At 43.5% G+C, this 12,461-nt stretch overlaps 1 protein-coding gene across 2 annotated transcripts in view; it reads left to right on the forward strand.

The window, feature by feature from the left end:
- Positions 1-12,461, forward strand: part of slc2a4rg (SLC2A4 regulator) — a 34,421-nt gene that overhangs the window by 7,977 nt on the left and 13,983 nt on the right. For both annotated transcript variants that reach the window (XM_047593685.1, XM_047593693.1), the window contains exon 3: positions 11,271-11,365. In XM_047593685.1, the coding sequence (XP_047449641.1) occupies positions 11,271-11,365 (95 nt within the window). The remainder of the gene's footprint in view (positions 1-11,270; positions 11,366-12,461) is intronic.

A 12,461-nucleotide genomic window follows, 5' to 3' on the forward strand; every position in this document is an offset into this window, starting at 1 on the left:
TTTCACAATGTTTCTGTTGGCACTGGAATTGCAGCTCTGCAGACTCTCAAGCCAAGGGTTGATTTCACAGAGAGAACTATTTCTTTACCGAGGGAGGTTATTTTTTTTTAAGTGACACAGACTGATTAGATAATATAATTATACGTTTAAAATGTAAATTCCAATTGTAAATCTAATCTTGTGTGTTTTATTGCGTCTCGCTGTAAAAAAGTAATCGGCAACAACGTTACATGGGAAATTGTATGAATGCGCTTTAATTTGTAAATCCTCAGCGGCCGAGCGTAAGCCTTTTAAAGTCTGAAGCAAGTCTCTTGCTCTCAATCACAACACTTATATATGCTGCTAAAACACACGCGCGCGCACACACACACACGTAGTGTTGCGCAACTTTATCATAAGTCATCTCAGTCTGCTGGTGACAAGGAGTAAAATACAGTCCACTAGGCAAACAGAGAGAAGTCTGAGAAACGTTATGTGTTATGCAGAGCTGAATGTATTTGTGTTGGTGCCATTTTTTCTCCTTGGAATGACATTTGTTTGAGTTTTCTTCTGCTAGGAAATATCTGTAATACTTTGTCTTTAACAGGCTGCTTTTTCCAGTTAGCTTTCAGGCAGTTTTTAGTTTTATATGTACGTTTTGACAACAATCTGAGTACCTCACCTCTCTACTAACTAACTGCACCACCCTATGGCTGAATGTGGTATATGGAAAAGCACGTTCTGGAGTTTCTGACTCGCATCCAGAGAAATGTCAGTTGTCTGGGATCTCGCTCGTGATTAAAGGATTATCGACATCCCCGTCTTTTGGTTTAGTCGTGGAAGAGCGCAGCACTGAACTTCTGTGTTTCCCCATTGATTTTGTGTTGACACAGTTAAGTAGTGTGTGCATTGACTTTTCAAAATGCCTCAAGTGCACGGGATTCAGTCAAAGTGTGGGGAAAAAAAAAAAAAAAAAAGGCTGAACGCTCTGCATAGATTTTCTCTATAGCTCGAAATGCCCTTGAATTTTTTTTAAATACATTTCAGAAAATTCAGCTTGACTGCAGAAACACGCCCAACGACCAGAGCCAGCGCCACCTCCTCATGAGTTCCTAGAAATCCCCCGGGGTTTGTGTGTGTCTTTAAGTGTGTGCGTGTCAACATGCACGTCCTCAACAATAGGTCTGTGTGGGCCGGTGTAATGACTTCTCCTCTTGCCCTCTAACGAATGGTGCAGAGGTGGACAAAACTCATGCAGCTCCACAAATGGACAGAGTTGTGTGTTTTCTTTTATTATCCTGTTTACCTCACACACAGGGGCACACACTTTCATTGTGTAGCCACAGTGAGGTAGTCAGGTTTCATTTAACGCAGACCTGCCAGTAACACTCTTGTCCTCTCCCCTCCTATTGCATCATTCGTCAAAGTGTTTACCTATGCCCTGCTGAATAGGCCAGTCAGTTTTATTGATATGCACAAAGCCACGCTGTAGAAATTCGTTTTATATAACCCATGTTTTCATAATAATTAAAGTTTAATTAGAATGAGGACAGTATAATACACTTGGCTTTTAAATTGGGCTTTAATGGAAGGTGTTAAGCGGAAGACAGGGTAGTCTCAGCACACACCCTGGTCTCCTCTGGCTGCTGCCAAAATAACGTGGAGTTTTCCGGCCTGGGGAGAGCCAGAAAGTAGCTCCGGTTAATCTTAGTGTGCCGCCGCACAAAGCTTTGAGTGTGTTTTAAGCTGTTCAGTCAGGTGCAGGACAACACAAATCACATCCCAAAAAAGAGAAAAGGAAAATACTGAAAGATTTTCACATTCCAGTTATTGGCAGTCTTCTCTGATCAAATTCATTTCCGTTTTGTTTTCATGCAGAGAAATGTGTTGTTTTGTTCATATTCAGTAGTTTAATTCCTCCAAGCCTGACAAGGTTCAAGGTTTGTTTTCAATTTTTTTAAAAGGGCATTTGACGTTTTCCCCCCTCTTGTCCAGTTCGCCCAAATCCGGTTTGGTGCTAAAATCAACACCATGGTTGCAGTATATATACTAGCATGTGTTTACACTGTATTTTGTCCACCATAATTGCGCCACAAGGAAAAGATAGAAATATGAGGCCTGAAGAGACACAGAGACAAAAAGGAAGTGAGAGAGAAAGAGGAAAGGAATTTAAAGCTTAATTTGACTTCATTTTTTTTCTCTCATTTTATTTCGCATTGGTGTCGTTATATCTGTCATGTGATATTCATCGTAAGACATAAAATAAGATGTAGCTAGCAGTAAATGAGTGACAACAATGTTGTTCTTTAAAAGCAGTTTGATTAAAGAAAAAAACTGATGAAACTAAGAAGGAAAAGCATCACTGTGTGTCCTTTTACCTCCCCTGTATAGTGTGCGTTCAATAGGTAGAGTGTACTACACCACACTTACATCTGTGCATCCCGTGTGAATAGATATGGTTGTAACCTAGCTGTAATGTAGAAGTTGACAAAATAATTTCAAATAAAGATCCACTTATTCGTTCTGAGACCATATCTCATGATCCTCATAAGCAGCAGATTGAATTTGCGCATTTTATTCATTGAACTGTAAATGTTTGAACTTCAGATGCTTGCAGATTCGTGTCATCACCGTGCAAATACTTCTTGTATTTCTCTGAAATGAATCAGTGTGTGTGTGTGTGTGTTTGGTTGTAGACAGAGGAGCTGTGGCTGTGTGAGACTTCACTGTTGGACAGAAAGACACTTGAGTCTCATAAGATATGACTCTCCCTGAGCCAAAGCTGCGTCTGGCAAGCGGTCCCATCTGTCTGTTTGTCTGCTGGGGAGACGGCCTCTGTCCTCCTCTGGCCAAGGCCTAGGTTTGGCCTTGCTATAAGGTGCGCAGCTCGCACAAGGGGCCTAGCCATATGCGTCCAACTACCAGTCAGTTTCATTGCACGTAGTGAAAATCCAGCCATCGTATTTCACTGTGGTTGTTAATGGTAAAATACTAGCAGGTTGGTCCTGAGTCGAGGTTTAATATCCTCTCAGATATGGAGGAGCAGCTCTCTGTCTCTCCACAGCTGTCTGCAGGCAGACACTCATTTTTATCATCATCATCATCTCTCTAGTGTTTCCATGATGTGGTATTATTGCCTCCATTCATCTTATTAACTATCCCATTGCTGGCACCGCATGGTGATATAAGAACCATTTTCCTCTCCTTATTCCCAGTGGTGTCGCTGCCTTTATGTGTAGGATGTTAAAGCTCTGATAATTTTGGAGAGAGGTGAATGGTTTTTGTGGGCGCAGGGCCAGAGGATCTACAGAGAGACTTAAATTTTCAAAGATGTGGTTTATGGCGTTTCTTTTTCTATATTAGTCACTATCCAGTTTTGTGTGGCAGGACCAGTGAGAGACCGAGGATGGGGGTGATATTCAGTTACTTAAGCTTGGGGACAGCGTCATAAAATGAAAGCAACACTAAAACATAACAAAATTTATCACAACTACTCTCACGCCGTATATCAGACTGATATAATACACAACACCTAATGGTTAAATGCAAAATATTTTTTGTGATAAACTACATTAGATGTTTGTGAACTATACTATAAAATATGACAGGTTATTTGTTTTAATATATTTGTTTTACAGAGGATTATTTCATCTCGTAGACAGAAAAGTTATATTTTCTTAACTATGTGCTGTTAATTGAATAACATCCAGCTTCATAGTTGCACTCGGCTGTGTCAGAGTATAAGTGTGCTGTTTTTAAAGGCCTGCTTAGACTGCACTATAAACACAAACTTGTTATTTCTGCACGGTAAGCACATGAGCACCGAGAGGCACACACAGATACTGTTCAGTACACTCACAGTTAAATTCTTCCTTCAGAGCAGAGTCCACTACACCGACAGCCCGGTTTGGTTTTGATCGCCGTGTAAGTTCCAAGCAACGCAGAAGGATAAGACTATAATGTACCGACTGTTAACTAAGTGTTTCTATACTTATTTCTGCTGAGCATCAGCTCCCTTAACTTCTCTTTCTAGAAATAAAAAGACAGATACTGATCAGTTTATTTCACTGGCTGGACTCTTTGTCTGACGGTGCCCTGGAGATATTTTGCTTCATGGGAGTAAGTAGAGCAGAGTGGCTTTGGATCAGCATCGGTTTGCTTTTGCAAAACACAGGAAACCAGGCAAAGGCCTGCTCTGGCTTGTGATGGCAGAAGGGCAAATCTCAGGAGCAGGCAAGAGTGGGAGTGGGAAGTGAAGAATGAGGAACAAAATAAGAGCACGAGTGCTGCAGAAAGAGAACTGACCACTATTCAGAGCCTTCTGCCATTTTGCTTCAAGCTTCAAGACATGTCTGTTGCCTGTTTTTCCTCTGAGTTGCATATGAAAGTCTGACGTTGTAACTATCGTCTCCATTTTTTTTAGTTAAGTCAGAGGGAAACATGCTGCATGCAAAATTACCCTTTATTCTTCACAGGACAAGCATGTAGAAAAACAGCCTCTTTGCGGATGTCCGTGGCTTACTAGATCAACTAAAATGAAGAATGACAGGCATTATGATAAGGGAGCTATGTTTTCAGGCAGAAGGGCCCTTCCTGTTTGCTCCCCTCAGCAGAGAAGGGTTAAACAAACGAAGCCATTAGTCAGGAGAGTCTGCCCGGCATTCCCCTAGAAACAACCCTGTTATTGGAGGAGACAGACAAAAGTCGAGAGGGAAGTTGCTATAGCTACAAGTTAATCTTATTGTATAGTCTGAAGTGACATTGGAGAAATTAAGTGAGGTACTCGCAGTTTGCCCAGAGAGGTGAACATTAGAGGAGTTTAACAGGCTGTTGACCAATTGTATTTTTTTTTCTGTCATTTATTTTTAATGTAATGTCTTTCTGGTAGATGGAATTTGCAGGAATTGAAGGTGTAACCAGACGTAATCCAACAATTTATCAAAGAGTTACTGGAGGATTTAATTTACTGTGTAAAGCTGGGTGTGTCACCCACCATTAGTTTGATTTATACCAACGACCAACACGTGTTCCATGTATGTTTGACAGTGCTGAAGTGTTTTTGGCCCCGCACTCGTAATATCCGGCGATGCCCTTATGTCCAACCAGTTCATCATGACGTGAACACCGCATGCAGGTCTGCTCGTGTGTCATGTGCACACAATCACCTCACACCTTTCTCCCTGACGTTTGACATGTGGTTTTGCTGCAGTGAAATATAGATGCATAAATGTAATGTAACTATATAGTTCGATAGAGGGAATCATGCCTTTTGCTCCACGTCTGTCCGCTATTATTTGGCCAGAACAAAGCTGTCTGTTGTTTGTGCTTATCCCTAAGGCCACAGATTGCATTCTAGGATCAAGAGAGAGAAAGAGAGGGCTTTTTGTCCCAGGACTGAATAGCCATTACGCTCACAGCCCACATTAAAGAGACACGGCTCCTGCCTAACAGCCTCTCCCTCTCCAGGGGGGTGGGAGGAGGATGAGGGGGGGGGGGGGGGGGGGGGGGGGGGGTCAGGGCCTGGAGATTTACGTAAGGGGCAACATGTGTGTAGACCACGCAATGATGTGTGATTTATGAAGATGCACACACAGCCAAGCGAACCAAGTGACAACACTACCAGATGCCTACATACACGTCCGTATCGGTATGTGTTTATTCACTGTGTGTTTACAGTGCATGCTACCTATTTGAAGATATGAGAAATGTGAAACAGGAAGCACAGAAAAAGGGGGGGGGGGGGGGGTTCACAGCTGGAAACATAAAGGACACAGGTTTGTGTTGGGTCGTGGGTAGACTGTTTAATGCCAGTCATTAGTGTCTACCCACAGCCAGGAAGTGAGATACAGAGAGGAACAGAGGATATTATGTAATACTTTGTAGTGGAGGCAGAATGAAGGGGGGACAGAGGGATTGTAGGATTGAGAGCAGTGGGTGTTCTATTAATAGTGGGTAGCTGGTCAGGCTGCACAGCAGGCAGACGATCATCAACACCACCCTGGTCAGCTCTAGTAGCGTCAGTTGTCAGGCTGTTACCTCATTACACAGGACGTATCAGTTTGAAAACATCATGTTATTCCCTACACCTACGTATTTTCATACAAAAATCTCTCTTTCAAAAGCAGTCATCTGTGTCTGTGATCGTTTTCGATTCTGGGAAACGCATAGTGACTCATCTGCATTGGCCATGGGCATACCCTGTTGTGTTTGGTGGCAGTCAGGATCCTCAGAGTCTTGAACAGACCAAAAGGAAATAGGATAGAAACATGCGTATCAGGACATGTTACAGAAAAATGTATATTTAACAATATTCTTTGTGGCTTCGTGGCTACAATTTCATTCTCTTTCAGCCTCTCTCAAGCGAGTGACTCAAACTTATGTTTTAGAAATAAGTTAATGACTTTCCCCGAGGAAAACTCTTATCTCACGACCGGGAACATTACCTCTATTTTTGGCATGCATATCTCTACCGCTGTGTACATTTGCATTTGTTTGTGTTGGGGGGAGATAAAGAGGGAAGCAGGCATAATAAAAGTTATTTGAAAACGTGGTGAGTGCGAGTCGAACGCGTCTTCTATCACTGTCACGACTCTAAAGAGAGAGCTGACTCTGTCTGTGCGACAGTGTTTTTCAAGTTTTTAACTTCCAAGGTTTTAGATCAGTCTCATTTCCACTCTTGAGGCCTATGCAGCTGCTTTGGATATGAAGAAGCTGGCCGACATACTTACGCATACAGTACATACAGAGGCTCTGATGCCCGTTTGGAGGATCATGTTGGTCACATGATCTCATTGGATGGACGAACGCCATTTAAAGTGACCACTGCTCGGACTGAGAGGAAGATAGAGATTTTTTTCTGGTGGTGTTCGGCCCCAGTGTGGTCCATGCTGGTCATATTGGACCAATAAATCTGACAATCACAACTATAACATCTACTTATATTGCTCGGCTTCCTTCGCTCTGTCTTCATCTTGACCTACTTTCTTCCAGTCTTTTACCAGACTGTGGGCTAATATCCATAATGTGGTGCATTATGGATATTTTGTGCTGATTACCAAAGAGGTGAGATGCTCATACAAATGTCGGCAGAACATCTGAATTTAAAAAAATCCTCAGTGTGGCCACTGCACCGCTGATAAACATCTTCAGATTGGCCTGGATCTAAAATGAGCTTGTTCTGAATGCAGCGTATGCTATAAACTGGCAGATCTACTAGGGTGGTAACTAGAGGTGCTGTGTTAAATATAGAGGGGAGGCCCTGTCGTCTCCCCAACAACAGCAAAGAGCCCACTATAGTACGGAGTAGCGGTGCCAAGCAGAAACACGGCGGCATCGTATCACCATTTGCAGTATCAAAGTCCAAGTGTCCTCGTAGGACCTGTTGGGGAATACGTTCCTTTTTCCAAACGTATTCAAATAAAATAAAATAAAATCAACCATTAAATCAGCCCGAAGAGATACTGTTGGTTCATTTTTATTTACTGCACCTCGGATTAAATAATTAATATTTGAAAGGTTTTTAAGTGCCGCCGCAATTTGTTAACAAAATACATTTAGTATTCAATAGCAATAGCACAGTGGAGATTTTCCAGTGCTTACTGCTTCTAATTATCCTTTTCCCCACTTTCCCTCGGTAAACACCGCACGCTCTTGAGGTACTTAGGAGATTTCTGGTGTTGAAACACTGATGCCAACCCTCGGACCTACAGCCTTGGATGCTGCCATTTTACTGTGGCACGCTCCAGCTAGAGTTAGCGAAATGTCAGCATATTTGGCAACATCTTACACTGGGAAAAAAATGTGGGATCAGATCAGCGGTGTGCTCTCCGATACCTGCATTTAGGCACAATCAGACACATTTCAGATACCTATTCATTGCATACAGTATGCAGATGCACACATGCTTTGAAGCACGTTACTTTCCCGAGCACTTTGGGCTTGTTGTTGCTGCTTGCTTCTTGGCTTGGCTCAGAGTGGTAGTCTCTTCCTCTCCCTCTCCCTGTATGTGCCTGGGCCTGGCTTGTTGACTTTAGCTGGGCCATGTGTTGTGCCGCTGCCAGAGGGGAGTGTTCTTGGCCCAGTCAAGGCCAATACAAGTTGAGGGAGGAAGGAAGGTAAGAGGGCATCTGTTGTGTGTGGGGGTGTAAAAAAAACAAGTGAATGTATGATTTTGTTTGTGCATGTACTTAAGTTTGCCAAATGCTCCAACCATACCGCGCACATACACACACATACACGCACACACACACACGCAAGTACAGTAAAAACAGGGCCTAGGCCTCCCCAGCCGAGACACAGTACCTGTCTCATAAAATACATTTGCCAGCTCGTAAATTTGAGAGCTTCAAGAATGAGCGCTGTCACTACACTTTATATAACACCATCCAAGTGTGGATGTGCCGGTACATGTTCACCTCCATGTGAGGGAGGACTCCTGTGTTCGTCATGTCGTCGTCAAATTTACTGCGTGCCATAAACGCGCAGGGCATAAACGGATTGGCTTTTGTAAACAACCTGATTTGGGGAGTCAAAACCCAAAACCCCGTCCCGCCCCCTCCCCAAATACATATATACATACATATACACATATCCCCACACACTGTCCAACTCTGTTTACAGAAACCCCTGCTCTCCATTTCCCTGTTTCTGGGCACTAAATAAAGGCATCCCCAACTCACTCCAACATATAGCCTCTCTTAAGACGATGCAGATTCACTGTGAGTCAGGGCCGTTGCTCCTCTGCCTGTCCTGCGCTCCCACCAGGTTAAAAGACTCTGCCGTTATTTCACAGGCCACTGAGAAGTGTGACTACCTGCATGTAGCGATGTGATCATCAGATCAGACAATGAGCAAGAATGGCGGGGCTGTTATCTGTCCGAGCTGGTTTTATGATGGCAGAAAGTGTCTGCCATCTGTTTCTAACTTGGTGTAAACACTGATATCAAAGTCGGTCTGATAGCAACAGCAGATTAGCTTCACTGCTTTAAGTGTGTTTGAAAGTCAATCAGAAATTGGCCCCTTGGGAACTACTGTCTAAATCAGACCCTTAGTGTTTGGTTTTTGCTTAACGCACACACACACACACACACACACACACACACACACACACACACACACACACACACACACACACACACACACACACACAAACATCCAAAAACTCGCACCAGATGTAGCGAAACTGCGGTGGAGTATCATGGTTGTTCTGGGAAGCGAAGGAAGGAAAACGTTCAATGTCAGGAAATCAGGCTGGGCGGGAGGGGTGGGTATTAATGGGGTCTGGTGCGTGTGGTTTGTGTGCATGTGTGCGAGAGGGATATCAAAGTTTGAATTAGCTCTGGCATCAGCTAACAGGCTAGCGGGTGCTAGGCATGCCTAATGGGACTGAACCGGGACCCTGAACACACACTCTGCCGAACTGAAAAGAACCGCTTCTTCAAGCCGACAACATGACGTCCACGCTGCCAACAACACAAGAAAAACAGCGCGGCAATGTTATTAAGAGAGATGGCCATAAATCTGAAGTGTGTCCCTGGTTGGCCCTGTTTAGTGCTGAAAACAAGGCTAATGACTGAAACAGGACACGGCTAATCTTGTTATCTCTTTATCTCTTGTCCAGACTATGTGTGTGTATGTGTGTTTACATACGTATGTGGATGTGTGTGTGTGTTGTGTACTGTCTATATGTTTGCTACCCACCTCCCCTGTGGGTATGTCTTCAATTTTAGCTGTGGTGTGGATATTATTATTTGCATAATGTGTGATTCTCTCCATCATGGTGTTCTATAATTATACACAGAAATGTTTTGCCAACTGCCTGCACTGTATTCACAGCACGCAAAAAAACAAACAAAAAACATACACGCTCAGCCCATGGTAGGAGAGTCAAGCCGACGCATTTTGCGCGGACATCGCTGTCGAGTGTTGGGACTGACTATGTGAGATTCCTCCAAATCTGCTGCATTCCGTTGTGATCTGTTTCGCTCCCATCCACCACATTCTCATCAGCGTGGGAGCTTAGCCACTTTTTGAACTTTTTCTTGCGCCTGTTAAATCTTCCAGTGTGTGTGTGTGTGTGTGTGTGAGTGTGTGTGTGTGAGAGAGGGAGAGTGTGCGTGCAGGTACATGTGGGTTTACTGATTTAAAGCGTGCTTCAGTACTTGTTTGCGGACTCCAGACTAAAGTTTTTGTGTTGAATATGTGTGTGTTTGTGCACTGAGAGTCGGAGTGGATCTCTGCCAGGGCTTAGGGCTTGGCTGAGAGAATGCCTCAAACCAGTTTACTCTGGTTGTGTAGTGAAGTCTGGGGGCGGGACGAGGACCTCTTAAAGCTGCAGAGTTTGTTTCTCTCCGCCTGAGAGTGTGTGTCTACTTGATGTGTTTTGAGCATTTGTGTATTGCACACATGAAGCACACGCACGATAAATACTCCAATCACTGTACTGGCTTTGGCCTTTTTACAGACCTTACATGAACGTTTGTTTTCGTTTTCATGTGCGTGTTCGTGGGAGAGTTCTTGGCCCTGCCTTAACATATTTTTACCCACATTTTGCTTTTAAGAGCACCGAGAACAGAGGTGACGACAACCAAACAGAATTGATTAAGAGAATAAGTGTGTGTGAAGCAGATAAGTTTACTCGTCTTTGCAGGATGACGCAAATTACCGTTCTGTCACGTTTTTATTAGAACACTGAATGCCAAACTAGACCCCCTGGACTCACTGTGCATGTGTACATGTTTGGGAACGTGCACTGCGCGCATGTGCCGTCACTTCAAGTGGGCAGTATAAATAAGATTTAAGATGAAGGTGGACTGCACAGCATGGGGCGCACGGAGCAGGAAGAGAGGAGCAAGCATCTCTCTCCTGCTCTCTAAGCGAGGCTGCACAAGCTGTGCAGAAGCACACCACAAAACACTTTCACTCTAGAGGCTTTCCATTACATCCTCATATACACACACAGGCAGATATTTAAACACACACACACACACACACTGAGACGTAGAATACATATAATCATGTTTAGTATGTCTTTACTCCAGCTATTTGTTGGATTTCTTTGCCGCACCATGTAAATTCATCCCAGCTGATATTTTCAGTTTGTTTTCTCTTGGGACTTGCTTTTTTTCTGAAATATTTTCCATTGCTCTGACACACTGTCAAAACAAACAACTGTTTTACAAAATACGGCTGAAAATGGTTTTGTCCAAATATATTCTGGCTGGGAGCTGATGTGCAGACAAGAGCACCAGTGAATAACTGCACCTGACCGTCGATATTTGTTTGTTTTGCAGGAAGCCCTCAGGTCATGCCGATAAGGAGGTGATGGCTGCCACTGTCCTGACTTCGCTGTCCACATCCCCTCTGGTGCTCTACCCTGCACACACAGGTAACGCCGGCGCAACGGCGTCAGCTGCAAACAAGCCTACATCATCTGCACATTCAGCAGAAGCTGCTCCATCAAACGCAGACGCATCCACGCTATTACACAAATCAAGGACATTCCCTTTTAATTATGCCACAGGCTGCTCGGTCTCAGTTAGGTGACACCGGGGACAGTGGGTAGAAGTACTCATCACAAATCTCTTGAGCTCCTTAGTCATTGTTGTGTCAACCTGTATTTAGGGAGTCTTACCGTGTTATTAGTGCTGTTTCCCTTATCTTGGGATTCATGCATGTTTACTCAAGCCCAGCACTTACTGCCAACTGTTTAGCCTTGACCCTACCACCACAACTCCCTTTGCTGTTTCCAGTATTGCTGTGGTTGCCATTACCATGCCAACCCCGCTAGACGGTCAAAGTCCTGTCAGCTTTTTTTTTAAGCTCGGCATTAAACCAAGGCTGCTGCTGTTGCTCTCAGGTGTCATGTAGCAATGCATATTCCAAAGGGCCACCTAACCAATTGACACAGGTATACCAATTGGCACAAAACAGAAGAAAGCCAAAGTGCTCTGTAAGCTGCCTTTGTAACATTAAGCAGTTATTAAATCTTATCTGATGCTGGTGGTTTGCAAGCAGGTAGGTTTAATGAAACTTAAAATATTGCTGAATGTAGATGTTGGTTGACATATATATTTTTTCATTATTACAGGGTTTTTAGCTTGTAGCTTGATATTAAATGTAGTTGTTTGTTATTAGTATGCAGTTTCTCCATATTGATCCTTCAGAGCTGAAATAGGTCAAGCCACGCTATGATTTGTTTCTGTCTTGCAGTGGTGACACAGAGGCGACCCGAGCAGGCTTAGCAATTCTCTGAAATAGTGCAGTAATCCTCATGCACGAGTCAATGTATACTACATGTTAAAGTAAACCGCCATGCTGCACCTTATATTTCTATAGGGTGTTATTATTGGCTTATATATGTTAATCCCCAGCAAAGAAAACATTAAGCTTTTTCTATGTTGGGGTTTATCATTTGTTTTTTACTACCAGATGCCAGAGTAAAAGTCAACATGATTATCAAGTCTGAGATCAAGGTTAAGAAT

This window comes from Mugil cephalus, chromosome 1, assembly GCF_022458985.1.
Source record: "Mugil cephalus isolate CIBA_MC_2020 chromosome 1, CIBA_Mcephalus_1.1, whole genome shotgun sequence".
Taxonomy (NCBI): Eukaryota; Metazoa; Chordata; class Actinopteri; order Mugiliformes; family Mugilidae; genus Mugil; species Mugil cephalus.